Source organism: Vulpes vulpes, chromosome 13 (genome assembly GCF_048418805.1).
Source record: "Vulpes vulpes isolate BD-2025 chromosome 13, VulVul3, whole genome shotgun sequence".
NCBI classification, from domain to species: domain Eukaryota; kingdom Metazoa; phylum Chordata; class Mammalia; order Carnivora; family Canidae; genus Vulpes; species Vulpes vulpes.
In genome coordinates this window covers 123338178-123354828 of record NC_132792.1, presented here as the reverse complement: position 1 = coordinate 123354828, position 16651 = coordinate 123338178, and the positions used below count along the sequence as shown (strand labels likewise).

Sequence of the window (16651 nt, the reverse complement as noted above, 5' to 3'; positions counted from 1 at the left end):
CTGAGGAATCACATAATAAATAATAATATTAGTGCCCCCAGAGTAAATCATCAGTAAAGTGATCATCTAGTGTAGGACCCAGGTCAAATCCATTCTGTCATCTGCTTTTATAAAGTTTTATTGAAACATAACCACACTCACAATTTACACTCCCCCTCCTTTTCACATGATGACAACACTGCTGAGTAGTTACAACAAATAGTATTTATTATCTGGACCACTCTAAAAAAGTTTGCCAACCTCTGATCTGGATAAAGATCATACAAAGATGGGGTAACCTAATTAATATATTTAAGCTAGAAAGACAAAATAACTCATTTGCCTCTACAGACTTCCAATCTTTTTTCTTTGAAAGAAGCTTCCATGCTAGATTAATCAGAATGTCAGCACCAAGTTCTAGCAGAACATGAAGATGGAGCACATTTTAGTTCCCAGGTAAAAGTAATTAGCAAGTTTCTAACTCCCGAAGTGTATTAGAAGGGCCATAAATGAATGAGGAGTTTAACTCCGTGTTTAGAAGTCAGAAGGTATGGGTAAGACAGGCTATACAAACAGAGCAGTGAAGGCTACACCAAAGTGCAGTTACCTTCAAAGTCTTTTCTGAGGAGAGTCAACCTACCTAGCAGAAATCCAGCAAGGATCTAGCATCAAAGTATACATCAGGCACAGAAGGGAACTGAAAAGTAGCATTAAAAAGAGAGACTTAACCAACAGTCTGCATACCAAACAGTCTGAAAACAGCTCCTTGCTACTGGAATGAGCAAGAGGAATGAATGAGCAGAGGAATGTCAAATGGAGAATCAAGCTGAATTTGACACTAATATTTCTGCTGCAGAGATTTGTCTCAGCCTTCTCTTTGGTCTTCCTGGCGCTGGCTCACCCTAGGATGGCTTCCTTGATAGCAGTCTCATTCCTCCAGGGGCTGAAGGCTGTGACCCCTTTATTACAGACAAGGAAAGAGGTCCATGCACACACAAAGACTCTGCAGTAAGCAATTTTTTTAAAGAATTATTTATTTGGGGGTTGGGCAGGGGGAGAGGGAGCCAGAATTTCATGCTGCCTTATGCAGAACTTGATCCCAGGACCCTGAGATCATAACCTGAGTTGAAATCAAGAGTTGGACACTTAACTGATTGAGCCACCCACCTCTAGACAGGGCCCAACTTTGTGTTCCAGAACAGAATGTAAGTATTAATCTTGACAATACAAAAGTGAAGGCACAATTGGTAAATTATGGGAAATAGAGTGATAAGAAATAGAGGGATATGTGGGAACACTAATATGTTCACCTTTAAAAGTAGGGTATAGAGAGATACTGTCTATAAAATAGATCTCCCTTATCCATGGATGTCTGAAACTGCAGATATTACCAATCTCTGTATACACACACACACATACACACACACACGTAACTCTTTTCTGACACATAATTACCTCAATAGTGTCTACAGTGTGAAAACACTGGACAAAGACATGATGCATGACCCACGTGGGAGGAAGAGGACAGTGCGGGACGGCACAAGACTTCACCACACTACTCAGAACAGCATGTAACTTAAAACTTATGAACTCTTTATCTCTGAGATTTCCCATGTAATATTTTTGAGCTGCAGCTGACTTTGGGAAACTAGAAATGCAGGAAGGGAAAGCACAGATAAGGGGAGACTACTAACTTCATAAAGCAGAACTGGAGGCTTGCTCATACTATTAAAGTTACAAATGTGAGAAGAGGAAACTGAGCTTAGCAAATGTAAACAGTTATCCCCAAACTAATGTGGCCAAAGCAGATTCTTCCCATCTCTCACATGGTTTTCCCCATGTCATAAATGCAATCATCATCTCCTCAGTTGGAAAAGCCAAAAACAAGTCTTTCTTGAATCTTCTCCCTCCCCAATCCATATTCATCCCATTTTATCTATTTCATGCAGTTTCAGCCCCTCCTCTGAGCTCCACACAAATGTATCAGTTGCCAATTTAACATCTCCAACTGTATGTTCAATGGGCACAAACTCAAAACCTGGATGTTAAGGCTTCCTCTCCCAGAACTTGCTCTTCCCTCAGATTTCTGTAAGTCATTAAATGGCACCGCCATTCACCCGAAGCTGCTCAGGTCATAAAAGCTGACATCACCTCTGACCCTCTGACTCTTCTTTTTGCCTCACCTTTTATATCTAACCTATTGGCAAACACAGAGCTACAATTTCAAAATAGGTCTCAGATCTAATCATTTTTGACTCTCACTGCTCAAACTCTAATCCGAACCATCCAAGCTCTTGACTAGATCAGTACTAGCTCAGTGCCAAGCAAATGCTGATCTCTTAAACACATGAATGAATGCATCTAGGGGCAAATTCAGGCAGTGCTTCCTTCAAAAGTTACCCTGAATTTACCAGACCTTCTTTGTTGCCACTACTGTTGTCCTAGCCACCAATATATGATGACCAGACTTCTGGAATAAGCTCCTGACTGGTTCTTCATCCCCTACCTTTACTCCCCTGTAAGCTATCCCCATAGCAGTCAGAAAGGTTCCTTTAAAATCTCAATCACACCATAATATTGACTCTCCTTGCCCCCTGAGAACCCTACTGTAGCAGCCCATCACACACAGAACAAAAATGTATATCTTTAACCACAGTAGCATATAAGAGCCTTATCATAACCTGGCCCCTCCTATATCTCCAACCTGATCTCCTACAACCTCTTTGTAGCTGCCTCTGGTCCACCATCTGGCCTTCCTGACCTTCCTTAAACAAATCATATCCATTCCTGCTTTTCCATTTGATGTACAACTGGCCCGAAACTCCTTTCTCCCAATCTTGGCATGCCTTGATTACTTCTTTCAGGTCTCCACTCAAATGTAACCCTGACAGGTCTTAGATCAACAGACAGATTGATAGATGACAGATAGACAGACAGGTAGGTAGGTAGCTAAATAAATACATAGGTAGGTAGAAACAGATCTCTTTAGAAATAGTATAGATACATCCATCTCTCTCAATATCTTTATATTTGACATATGAAGATACATACATGGAGATATGTATACATACACACACACACAAAACAGCCTCCAATCTCTATCATTTTCTACACTCTTTATCTCACCTAGAAAATGTAAACTCCCCTGGCCAAGGGCTTTCTTTCTGTGTCTTGTTCAATAACATTGCATCAGAGCCTAGAAAAGCCCTGGTGCTGACCCTAATATTTGCTAAGTAAATCAATGGATGGATGAATCCATAATCAAGTCCTTCAGATCTTCACTCACTGGCTTCATTTCCAACTCCTATTTTTCCTTTCTTCTTTTTTTTTTTTTTTTTTGAGACTTAATTGTTTTAGAGCAGTTTTAAATTCGCAGCAAAATCGAGAGGCCAGTACAGAAGATGCCCATATATTCCCTATCACCACACATACATAGCCACCTATATGATCCCCATCAGATGGTACATTTATGACAACAGATGAACTTATAGTGACACATCATTATCACCATAGGTCTATGGTGAACATTGGTGCTGTCCATTTATGAGTAACAGTAAAAAATCTGTTCTAGAGCTTTCCATTGCTGGCCACTTTTGGCAATTAGATCCCAGGTCAAATGTCACCTCTATAGGATGTCCTTCTGTAATCACCTTTTCAAAGGTGAGCTCATGCTCATCCAAAGCACATTCACTCATATAATTGTGGACATTTGTCATTATCTGTCTCATTCCATTCCATAATATAAGCTTAAGGAAAGCCAGAATCTTGTTGACTTGCTCATTTTAAACTGCCCACCACTCCAACCCCCAGAATAACTTAGAACAGGGACTAGCTAGTACTACTCAAGAAATATCTATTGGATAAACTCTGGGTGGATAGAGGTTAAGCAATAACTATATAGGAAGAGGGAGAAGAAGGAGGTGCTGATGTAGGTGAGCTAAATCCCCTTATCTACCACTTCAGGAAGTCAATCAATAATGCCTACACAGATGGCTCAGGAAATATTTCCCTATCTCACATATACGTAGACTCTAAAAAGAACCAAATCAGATACAGACAACAGAGAGGTAGTTCCAAGAGGCAAGAAGTATGTTATAAGGGGAATTGAGTATAAGCAGACAGAAGGTACAAACATCAGGTTAGAAATTAAAGAGTCTTGGAGATATAATAAACAAGACAGTGACTAGAGTTAATAATACTGGTATATGGGTGTGTGTATATGCATATACTCACATTTTTTAAAAAATAGGCTCCACACCCAGTGTGGGGCCCAATGCAGGGCTTGAACTAACGACCCAGAGATCAAGACCTGAGATGAGATCAAGAGTAGGATGCTTAACTGACTAAGCCATGCAGATGCCCCAATACAGTACTGTATATTTAAAAACTGCTAAGATGGTAGATCTTAAAAGTTCTCATAAGATGAAAGATTATAATTATGTGTGGTGATAGACGTTAACTAAACTTATTGTGATGATCACTTCACAATATATACATATATCACATCATGCTGTACACCTAAAACTAACATGATTCTGTATGTCAATTATAATTCACCTAAAAAAAATCAAAACATAGATTACTACAGATTATTTAAAGATAAGTTAATATTTTAAAATCTAATTCTAAACAAGTATCGCTAATGTATGTATTCACCCATTAACTTAACCACTCATGCTACATCCACATCAGTGAACTATACAGAGAGTACCCTTTGAACAAGCCTGACCATCTGCCTGCAAAACCAGCCAATTAAACCAATAATGAAGATAATTTCTGTGTGAAAAAGGAGGGAGACAAACTAGTCTCAGAAGTTTAGGAAAGGAGGGAGTGACATTTAATCTGGGATATAAAGGATAAGTAGCAGGAGTTCAGTAGCTGGGGGATCAGGTCTGGGTCCAAGCCCAAAGGCTCAGAAGTAAAAGCACGGCAAAGTCCACAAGCTTGAATTTCATCCTGAGGAAAAGGGCCAGGGTCTTCTCCAGGTGAGTGACAGAGCATGCTGACACTCTAGAATAAAACAGTTGCTTTGGCTCCCATGTAGGAAGTAGAAAAAGAGCTGGCAGGGGGGCAAAAACTGCAGTCAGTGTAGCTGAGAGCACACACGGATTGCTGGTGGTGGAGAGGCTAGAGAGACGCAAACCAATTTAGATCTTAGATACTAAAATCAGCAGGATATGTTCATTAACTGGGCATGGGGCCAAGAAAAGATATGAACCAAAGATGATTCCAGCCTGGCAACTCGGACTGATAAGTGGTTGGTGAATTATTCACTGAGGCTGAAAATTGTGAAGAAAAGCAGATTTGGGTGAAGATCATGCATGAAGTCCTGCTATATGGCAATTGAGATATGAGTGCACCACCAAAGTAGAGGTACACTGAACGTATGGGTCTGGTGCTCGGGAGAAAGGAGAAGGTTGGAGAATGATTAATATACAGATGCCAACTGAAGTCATGGGAGCAGATGGGACCACTCAGCAGGTGAATGCAAAGGAAGCAGAGACAAGCGTACGGCCCCAGACGTTTGTAGAAGTCAAAAACAAATATGATCAAATACTTTCAACCCTTACATGGTATTCTCTTTTTATTTACAATTAGATAGAAAGCCAAGTTCTCTACAGAACACTCAGTGCATGTCCTATCAGTCTGAAGCCGGGCACAGAAGCTATTTTTGAAACAAACAAAAGGTTGGGCTTTCTGCGTTATTACCATTATTGGTGATATTCTAAACCCCAAATTATTAGATCACCCTGTTAGTGCCAACTAATATGAGATTCATCATAATTGAATCAGATCATTCTGTAACTAAGCATAAAATGTAAACCCACAAATAAGATTTACATTTTTTAAAGAGATCTATAATTATTAACATAAAATAGAGCCTCTCCCTACTAATATAGTATTTTTTTAAAGTATATAAATTACAATTTGTTACAGTACCCAGCTGCTTATTTTGTGTGGCAATTAATTCAATTAGAAACATACATTTTATGAATCAAATTAAATCCAGCAGAGGTAAAATAGCAATTGGTGAATTAGCTTGAAATTGGTTTATACATTAAAAGAAAACTTAACCTGCTCCTCCTCTTTCATCTCAAAATCACCTGTAATGTTCTGGTAATATAGAAATAAGGGCAGTCCCGGTGGCACAGTGGTTTAACGCCGCCTGCAGGCCAGGGCATGATCCTGGAGACCCAGGATGGAGTCCCATGTCGGGCTCCCTGCATGGTGCCTGCTTCTCCCTCTGCCTGTGTCTCTGCCTCTCTCTCTCTCAATAAATAAATTAAAAATCTTTAAAAAAAAAAAAGAAAGAAGACTGGTTCCCATATATAAACTCTCTATTGCATTATATGATATAATAAAGTGTACACAGAGGAATACAAAGCCACTGATAACAAACTACTGTAGCCAGTATAAGAAAGAGTACTGAAAAAAAAAAAAAAAAAAAAAAAGAAAGAGTACTGAACATAGCAGTCAATATATACATATCTGTGTACACTACATATGAAGTGTAGACTAAAGTTTGGCATGTATCCTCCACTCAAAACACAAACACACAGAGATTACCTCTAGAAAATAGAAATAGGAACGAGAAAGGAAGCTGGAGGAAACATTCACCCTTCTTCATTTACTCCTCTGTTTAAAAATGAAATTTAGGGATCCCTAGGTGGCGCAGCGGTTTGGCGCCTGCCTTTGGCCCAGGGCGCGATCCTGGAGACCCGGGATCGAGTCCCACGTCAGGCTCCCGGGGCATGGAGCCTGCTTCTCCCTCTGCCTGTATCTCTGCCTCTCTCTCTCTCTCTGTGACTATCATAAATAAATAAAAATTAAAAAAAAATAAAAAAAATAAAAAAAAATAAAAAATAAAAAATAAAAATGAAATTTGAGGGGCACCTGGGTGGCTCAGTCAATGAAGGATCTGCCTTTGGCTCAGGTCATGATCTCAGGGTCCCTGGATCAAGCCCTGCATCGAGCTCCCTGCTCAGTGGGGAGTCTGCTTCTCTCTGGCCTCCTGCCCCTTTCCTGCTCATTCTCATTCTCTCTCTCTCTAATACATATATAAAATATTTTTTTAAAAATGAAATCTGAAAAGCAATGACACTGAAACCAGCCTTAGGAGCGCGAGGGACTCTACACTTCATAATACCACAGTAGCCTCTCTGAGATAACTCGATGCCACAGCCCCACACATCAAATGCTAAGCTAATGAACCAAAGTTATGTTCCTCCAGGGCAAACATATTATAGATTTTATGCTACAAATTCACATCCTCTCTATCAATTTCCATTCGGAGGGCATTCACCTCCTGTTCATTACTGTTCAGAGTTCAGTTTGTCAGTTTAATTTTGTGAGGCTTTGTAGGAACCCACAATAATTACAATGTTTAATTCTGTACCTGAAGGGTGAGCTAAACAGAGCTGTTTAAATGCATATGTTCTGGCCAATCTTTGACTCCCATCCTACCTCTACACACATCCCATCCCTTTCTTATACACAAGAGGTGAACTAGTTGGCTTATGTAAGATATCTTTCATCTTACTAGCTATTTTCCATTACTTTCTACAGTACATCTGACAATGATATTATTATTGATGTTCAGTAAACAGCTAATATATGTGGTAAAAGTATATGCACAACAATGAATCAAAATGACATACCCACCCATCAAACTCCCTCTACACATTCTAATCAGATAATGGATTTTTTTTTCCTTGAGTGTACTACAAAAGGAGGAAGAACCATTGGAGAAAAAACACTCATAAAAACAGAGGAAAAATAATAAATGTTTAGGTCATTGAGACTATAAAGGAAGTTCATCCAAAAGATATATGTAATTCGAAGGTTCTATATACAGTCATCTTAATTTGAAGTTCCCTGAAATGAATCTCAGTTTCACATGAATTAGATAACATCACTATAAAATAGACTATCTAGAACTTATCTTGTAGAAAAAACAATGTCTTTGCTTTCATATTTTGCTTTTTATTATTACTAACAATCTTACATAAAACTGGTGTCTTTCTGTGACAGAATTTTTGCTTTACAAAATGAAGCAAAAATAATCCAATTATTTTTTACATTCCATATTTTTATTAGGAAAGTGTTACTTCTAACCTTCTATATAAGTATTTTTTTTCTTTTGTGTTCCTTGGGGATAGGATGCTCCCTTATTAAAAACAAAACAAATGCTAGGAAAAAATGTGACTACAATAGGAAACAGAAAGCTACACCTAATCAGAATGTAAGAGCAAAAATAAAATTTGGGTGTGGAAGAGAAATTAAGAGCTCTGGATACTGACTATCCTGGATTCATTTCCCAAATTCCAGGGCCTATTCGGTGTAGGATGTTTAGCAGGTTGCTTATGATTCTGGAGCTCAGTCCCCTTACTGGTAAAATGAGCACAATGATAGTGATCCCCCCAAGATTCTTGTAAGAATAAACAGAATAAAACAGTACTTGACACACAATAGATGTGTTGTAAATATTAGCTCTTATTAGTAGTACAGATTAGGAAACTGAGGTCCAAAGAATTTACAGGCTTTCTTTGGAATAATTTAACAAGCTAATTGCATAACTGTCATTAGAACTTGGGTCCTCTGATTAATTTGTACACGTATGTTTCTTTTCTGGTAAGAACACTATTTGCAGTCTGGAGACATTACTTTCAAAGGAGAAAGTGAGATAGCGGAAAAGCCCTCAGATAAGTATGGCCTAGATGTGAAAAAAGGAAAAGAGGAAGGCTAGGTGTGGGGGGACATACTCACACACTCCAAAATGAGAAACAAAAAGGATGGGTAGAAGGTTGAGAGCAAGTGACACAGACATAAAACCTCCAATTACACTTTTTATTATGATGCAATTCATTATAGCATAATTGCATTTCTTATGAAATGATAAGGTTAGAAGAAAAGGTTATGTTGAATGTTAATTATACATCCTTTGAAGAATTTCAAAACCATTAACAGTGATACTCTCACAGACTCTGTTGGTTGTCATAAATAAAACTCTTGGAAGGCAATCTTTAAAAATTCGAAATCAAGCACCCTTTTTCTCATCGATACAGCCAGGAAGAATTTATCCTACAATTAATTTCTGGAGGTGTGCAAAAATGTGCACAAGAAGATGCTTGGTCCATTACTGGGAGTACCAAATATTGAAAAAAAGTTAAGTATTCATTAACGAGGAAGAAACAATCATGGTTCATTCATATAACAGAATCAGACGACAACAAACGGTCCTCAAGGCAGATTATAAAATGAAAAGGAGAATTTAGGTATACAAGAATAATCCAACTCTGTTTTTCTAAACAAAGAATATAAAAATGTGAATGTGTCTGCACAAGAAAATACTGCAAAGACAAAGAAGAAATTTAACAGTGGGTATATCTCTGGGCAACGAGACTGAGGTCAGGAGGACAAGAAGATAGGAATGAACTTTTTTTTCACAATATATGGATATTATGTATTTAGTTTATATATAAAGACTTCATACATATATGAATTTTTACCATACACATTATTAACTTTTAAATTGAAGGAAAATAACAAGTTAAAATTAATCAAAGATTGAAAAAAAGAGAGAAATTAAGAGCAGAGACCTTGAAAGTTTCACTTGAACATTCTTTTTATTTATTTATTTCGGAGACAGAGAGTATGAAGGGAGGAGCAAAGAGAAAGGGAGAAGCAGACTACAGACTGAAGTGGGAGTCCAACACAGGGCTCGATCTCATGACCCTGAGATCATGACCTGAGCCAACTGAGCCACCCAGGTGCCCCTGTAGCTGAACATTCTTACCTGACACTTAGCACTACAGTATTTGGCAACTCGGCATTGAGAACATCGCATCAATTTTTCCTTCCTGTTAAAAAACAAAAACAAATTTCACATTAGGAAACGAGTGAAAATCATCTATGGTTGAAGAAAGAAATACAAATCAACCTACTCTACTGACACCAATATGTTCGGCTCATCCCATCTATACAGTACTGTAATTCAGATTTTCACACCGATGAACATCTTTCATCCTTAATGTGAGACATGGACATAATAGCTAATGATCTCTTTTTATAAATTGTAGTAAAATGAATATAACAAAATTTACCACCTCACTTTTAAGTGCATACTTCAGTGTGTTAAAAAGATAATTCAAGGTCCAAAATGGAGTCACGTATGCTAAGCCCCATATAATGTTTGAGATGTAACTAGTTTTGGCTCTTCCAGAAATGGAATCTTAAAACAGTCAATCAGGGGGTGCCTGGGAGGCTCAGTCGGTTAACCATCTGCCTTCAGCTCAGGTCATGATCCCAGGGTCCTGGGATAGAGCCCCACTCGGGCTCCCTGTTCACCCCTATAGAAAGTGACCTTGCAAGAATCAACCCATTTTCTCACCTAGTATTATTTCCTTGTTTCTGCTCTCTTCTGCCTAAAGAAGTCTTTCATTTTGTACAGCATAATAGGACTACTTTTTATCTACTACACTGTGGCTGCTGCCCAATTCATGAACTACTGAATAAACCCCAAAAGATCTTTAAAATTTACCCAGTTGAGAGATGCCTGGGTGGCTCAGTGGTTAAGTGTCTGCCTTTGGCTCACGGTCGGACTTGATTCCAGGGTCTAGGGATCAAGTCCCACAGCCTGCTTCTCCCTCTGCCTATGTCTCTGCCTCTCTATGCCGCCATGAATAAATAAATAAAATCTTTAAAAATAAAGAATAATATCTACTCAGTTGAATTACGTTTCTTAACAAATGGCATTAAGTACATTCACACTGTTGTGCAACCATCAGGACCACTAATGTCCTTTTTAATTAAAAAAAATTCATTAAAGTCAGAGATTCCCAGAGTCCAAAAATTTTATATCATACAGATTTTAATGTCTCCATACGAAATACAAAATACAGTGCCATCAACTAGCTGGAAGTATCTATACTCTTCAAACATTAAAATTGTAGAATTCTTAACTTTTCATATACTTTAATTACGAATATACTCTTTCTGGAAAATGACTTTAAAATTCTACTAAATCCAGTTACTACTTTAGACATGCTGAATTGTGATGCTCAAAAGTTACATCCCCTATGTAAGAAAAAAGCAAAAATGAAGGAAAACTGAATTATAAAATAAAAAATAAATACGATGATAAAATTAATAGCAATAAACAAAAAGCAGGAAGGACTATGGATACTCAGAGTAGCCAAGAGCATTAAAAGTCAAACTATAATATTAATATCAAGGATGAAATAAGAACAAATCTTTCCAAGCACTTCTAATGTGCCAGGTACTGTTCAAAGATTTTTATACCTATGACTTACACTTAATTTCAAACAGTCCTACAAAGAAGCAGTCTTACTATGACAAATTTACGGATACTTCAATTCATTTTCCTGAGATAGAAAGTAGACAGAGTAGTGCAAACAACATAAAGGGCATGTGGCAGGGATATTGAAAGAGGAAAACCAGAATCCTAAAGAGAATCAGAACTTAAATAGATCACATACTTCATTCACTTCTGGGACAGTGAGCATCAGATATGCTATCAGATATGAGAATAAAACATGGGGAAAGGTTAAAATCTAAATAAAGGGAAGCCAAAATGCTTCCCATACCCAAGAACAGAACTGTAGCTGCCACATATCAACATTCCAGGCAACAATGCAAGCCAAGCAATCTGACCTTCAGGTTCTTGTTTTGACCATCACACCATACTACCACTCTTGGATAAAATAAGATAAAAACAAAATCCACCAAGGGACATCTGGGTGGTTCAGTTGGTTAAGCATCTATTCATATTGACTCAGGTCATGATCTTAGAGTCTGGGTTCAAGCCCAGGGTAGGCTCCAGGCAGTGGGCTTGAGATTCTCTCTCTCTCTCTCTCTCTCTTTCTCTCTCTCTCTCTCTCTCTCTTTCTCTCTCTCTCTCCCCCTCCTTCCCTCCCACTTTCTATCTCCAAACTAAATAAATAAACCTTAAGGAAAAAAAATCCACCCATAGTCTGTATATGAAACACACTGTAAATAAAAGGACATACAAAAGAGGATGAAAAGGATATGCAAAGCAAATATTAACTAGAGAAAAAACCTGTGTATCAACATCAATTTCAGAAAAAAAGGACTTTACAGTTAAAGATAGTGTTAGAGATAAATAAAGTTAATATTCAATGATAAGAAACTCCCATTCCCAGATGTTAAGCACCTAGTGACAAAATATATAAAGTACAAGTAACAGCTCTAAGAGAAAAAATGACCACCACAGTAATTTAGTATATGTAAGGCCCTTAAAATAGTGTCTGGAATGTAGTAAGTACCATATAAGTATTATTTATTACTATAAAAATATATGAAGCCTTTTTCAGCAATTCACAGACCAAATAGATAAAGACAAAGGAGCTCAATAATTTACTTGATCTCATGCAATACACAGACCCTTATATCCTTTACATGACATATACATATTCCTTTTAAGCACTCACTGACCATTTACAAAAAGTGCACAGAAAGCAGACCACAGATTAAATCTCAAAAATCCCAAAGAATCTGGGCACCTGGATGGCTCAGTGGTTGAGCGTCTGCCTTTGGCTTGAGGCATTATCCAGAGGCTCCCCGCAAGGAGCCTGCCTCTCCCTCTGCCTATGTCTCTGCCTGTGTCTTTCATGAATTAAGAAAAAAAAATCCCACAGAATCAATACCACACAGATCTTTTCCTCCAATCATAAAGGAATCAAATTAGAAATCAGTAACAAAAAGAAATCCAGGGAAATATCATATGCATGAAAGGGTAAAAGCATGTTTTATAGAACTCAAGGATTAAAGAAGAATGATCATGAAATCAGAAAAAATATATATTTTGTTGAGTAGGCTACACACACACACACACAGCATAAGGTTCAAACTCACAGCCCTGAGATCAAGAGTCACATGTTCTGATAACTGAGCCAGCCAGGTGCCCTGAAAATGTATGAGATTAAATAATGAAAAAATACCAAAACTTGTGAGATAAAGCAACAATCATACTTACAGGAACTTTTACAACTTCAAATATTTACACTAAAAATAACAAACTGAGGGAAGCCTGGGTGGCTCAGTTGGTTAAGCAAAGGACTCCTGATTTCAGCTCAGGTCATGATCTCAGGGTCAGAAGATCGAGCCCCACATGGGGCTCTGCATTCAATGAAGAGCCAGCTTGAGAATCTCTCCCTCCACCTCTGCCTCTCCCTCACCCCTTTCTCTCTCAAACAAATAAATAAATCTTCTTTAAAAAAAGAAAAACTGGGCAACCCCTGTGGCGCAGCGGTTTAGCGCTGCCTGCAGCCTGGGGTGTGATCCTGGAGGCCCGGGATCCAGTCCCACGTCGGGCTCCCTGCATGGAGCCTGCTTCTCCCTCTGCCTGTGTCTCTGCCTCTGTGTGTGTGTGTGTGTGTGTGTGTGTGTGTGTGTGTCTATGAATAAATAAAAATCTAAAAAAAAAAAATAAAAAGAAAAAAGAAAAACTGAAAATAAATGAGCTAAACATATAAATCAAGAATTTCAACGTAAAGATAGCAGAAAACTAAGGAAAGCAGGAAATTTCCCAACAAATCCACAAAACAAAACAGAACACAGTGACATAATAGAGGACAAGCAAAACCAAGATGGATAACATCAACAGATGTCTTGCAAGATTAGTTAGCAGGAAGTTTACAAACAAATAACATATAATATTATTATATGTTATTAGGAACAAAATGGAATCAAGTCAAGATTCAGTAGACTGAAAAACAAACAGGAGAGACTTCTGAGGGAATGATAGTAATGACACAATTTTTCAATCTCCTTAAAACAACAGTGCAAGCAACAACAGCAAACCTGAGTATCACTACCCACCCTAGAAAACATCCCAACAAACCCAAAATATGAATGCTGCAGAGGAAAACACTACCAGCTCTGAAATTAAATCAATCTATTTGTGGGAGAAAAACAAGAAAGGCAGATGGGCTCTCAATAAGCCTGAGAACAAAAGTAAGTCCCAAACTGCCAAAAGATACCCAGTGAGTCAAGCCAACCTGAGAACAGGTAGCCAAAATTGGGAGAGGATGCTTTCGGCAAGAATATTCCTGAGGATGAGGCACGGGGGTACCCCTGAATGCCATCTTCCTCAGACCTGGCTCTGAGGCTCAGCTCTTCCCTCATCTCCCTTTTTCTGGTATAAGTTATTCAGAAGTAATCTCCATTCTTTTAAAATCAAAAGCCCCAGCTGTATAAAATGTTTCTTTGCAATTTTAAAAATTAATGAGCAAAATCAAGATACCTCAGGAGGTCAGTGATGAAGAGGTTAGCAAGTCAAACTACGTCCTTCCCTCCCATAAATACCAACCACGGGCTTTAATGCATTTTAACACAGAATGGTGGCAAAGTAAATACGAAGATTAGTGTAAGTACCTAAATTATATAATTGTTGTTTTGATGCATGAAGGAAACGCCTTAACATGAGTTATTTAAATGTTCAGAGTTATTTTTACATATCAAATAAACAAACAAAATTTAAGTTCTTTTTTTTTTTTTTTTAATTTTTATTTATTTATGATAGTCACAGAGAGAGAGAGAGGCAGAGACACAGGCGGAGGGAGAAGCAGGCTCCATGCACCGGGAGCCTGATATGGGATTCGATCCCAGGTCTCCAGGATCGCGCCCTGGGCCAAAGGCAGGCGCCAAACCGCTGCGCCACCCAGGGATCCCCAAAATTTAAGTTCTTAAGTTTCAAAAAAAGAGTCAAGTGAATTCAAGAGAAAAGTTGTGTGTTTCATCAGAAAACCACTGAGCCTTGGAAGGGTTACTCCTCTCTCAGAGGGAAGAATCAGAGCAATGGCATCCCATGAAGCAAATTCCAGCAAAGGAGAATAAGTTAAATGAGTTTCTTTCCAAACTAAAATTATTTGGTTCTGCTTCCTTTGTACAGCCAACAAATATAAACTAAATTTGAAGATGACAAAAGTTGTGCATGTTCTAAGGTGAATTACAGTAGTCTCAGAGAGACAGAGAAGTAATAAATATAGAATTTTCACAAATTGCAGAAATATCTTGTTTGCAAAATTATTAACTCAAAGGTCCAAATAGACTTTCTGAATGAAAAGCAATCTAAGGGGATGGCTGGGTGGCTCAGCGTTTAGCACCTGCCCAGGTTGTGATCCTGGAGTCCCAGGATCAAGTCCCACATCAGGCTCCCTGCATGGAGCCTGCTTCTCCCTCTGCCTGTGTCTCTGCATCTCTGTCTGTGTCTCTCATGAATAAATAAATAAAATCTATTAAAAAAAAAAAAAAGAAAAGCAATCTAAGGAAATATGTTAGCAATGTATCAGTAACAGGAAATAATTAATTTTTTACCTTTTCCCCTCTCCACTTAAGAGATAAATAATAGTATTCTACCCTCAAATAAAAGAAGATATTAAAATTATTTTACACCAAAATTAGTGTTATCTTTTGCCCTACCCACCAAAACAGCAAAAAGGAACCCCCTATCACTTATTCATGCAACCTGTGATACACTTTAGAACAATGTTAAATCACAGAAAATTAGGTTGTTCAGTATCCCAGATACAGTCGTTCATAGAGCAAAACAAGTGAAGTCCTCTCTTCCAAGTAAAGGCTAGGACATCACAAGTTTCTCCAACAGCATAGGCAACAGAAACGCGGAAAGGAAATAAAAACAGCGCAAAATTACTTGTTCTTCCAGCATACAAATTTAGAACTTATATATCTGTATCTAAAAAAAAATAAATCAAAGAAGAAAAATCAATTGGCTCCTTCAAATCCCAACAATTGCAGTAATATTTAAAGGAATGTCTCTCTGTCCTTGGTTATCAGTGGGAGAAAGTATCCCAAGGTTTAAAATTGTGCCCTAAAATAATATGGGCAGGGACCAGACAGAGAAAAAAAGTTTCCTGGAAAGCACAGAGAAAACAAACAAATCCTAGTGATTCCAATTAAATCCTCCCCAGCCCTGGCAGCTACTTAATCCATTTTAAACTTTCCATAGAGAAAACAAGGTATCTACAACACATTCATGGATAGTATGCTTGGGACACGGTCAATTATGTCTTGATCCCCTAGAAGTCTCCCAGCATGCCTTTCAGTAGAATCTCTCCTTCAAGGGCCAGCAGCACACTCACTGTTGGCCACTCTGGCCCAGGCAAAAGGCTCAGGAAGAACAGGGAAACCCAGCAACCCTTCTGCCCTCCAAAGCAGCTCATCTGGATAAAGCACAGCCCTGTACAATCGGATGCAACCCAGAAACCAATGTATGTCTTTGCAGCCTCCTCTTCTGAGCTGAAGATCCATGCCCAGAAATCTTTTGCATACTTCTGGTTCTTTTTCAAGGACCAAAATTTAGTTTGTGGTTGATCACTGTGACCTTAGAGAAGAAATCTGAGCTAAGAAAAAGAACAGACCTCATTAGGTAGAGGCCAAATCACTTATACTTGCTTAAGAAACTGTTGACCTTGAGAGCTCTAATGTAGTACCCTTGCCATAACATACAAGGCTTTAAAGAAGAGTCTCTGATAACCATTCCTATGAAAATATTTCTTCACACAATTAACACATAAGACACTCCTGGAGTATGAGGAATACTGACTGTCTTAAGAATAAAGAGCTCTATTTTTCAAAAGGCAAAAACCAAAATAACTAAGTGAATAAAGTC

At 38.2% G+C, this 16651-nt stretch overlaps 1 protein-coding gene across 4 annotated transcripts in view; it reads right to left on the bottom strand.

Moving 5' to 3' along the window:
- Positions 1–16651, bottom strand: part of SMYD3 (SET and MYND domain containing 3) — a 703593-nt gene that overhangs the window by 528349 nt on the left and 158593 nt on the right. For 3 of the 4 annotated variants that reach the window (XR_011996317.1, XM_026003417.2, XM_072732820.1), the window contains exon 2: positions 9776–9839. The exons of the other annotated variant lie outside the window; for it this stretch is intronic. Coding sequence is in view for 2 of the 3 variants with exons in the window: in XM_026003417.2 (XP_025859202.1) it covers positions 9776–9839 (64 nt within the window). In the remaining variant the exon portion in view is untranslated. The remainder of the gene's footprint in view (positions 1–9775; positions 9840–16651) is intronic. 4 annotated transcript variants of the gene reach the window in all.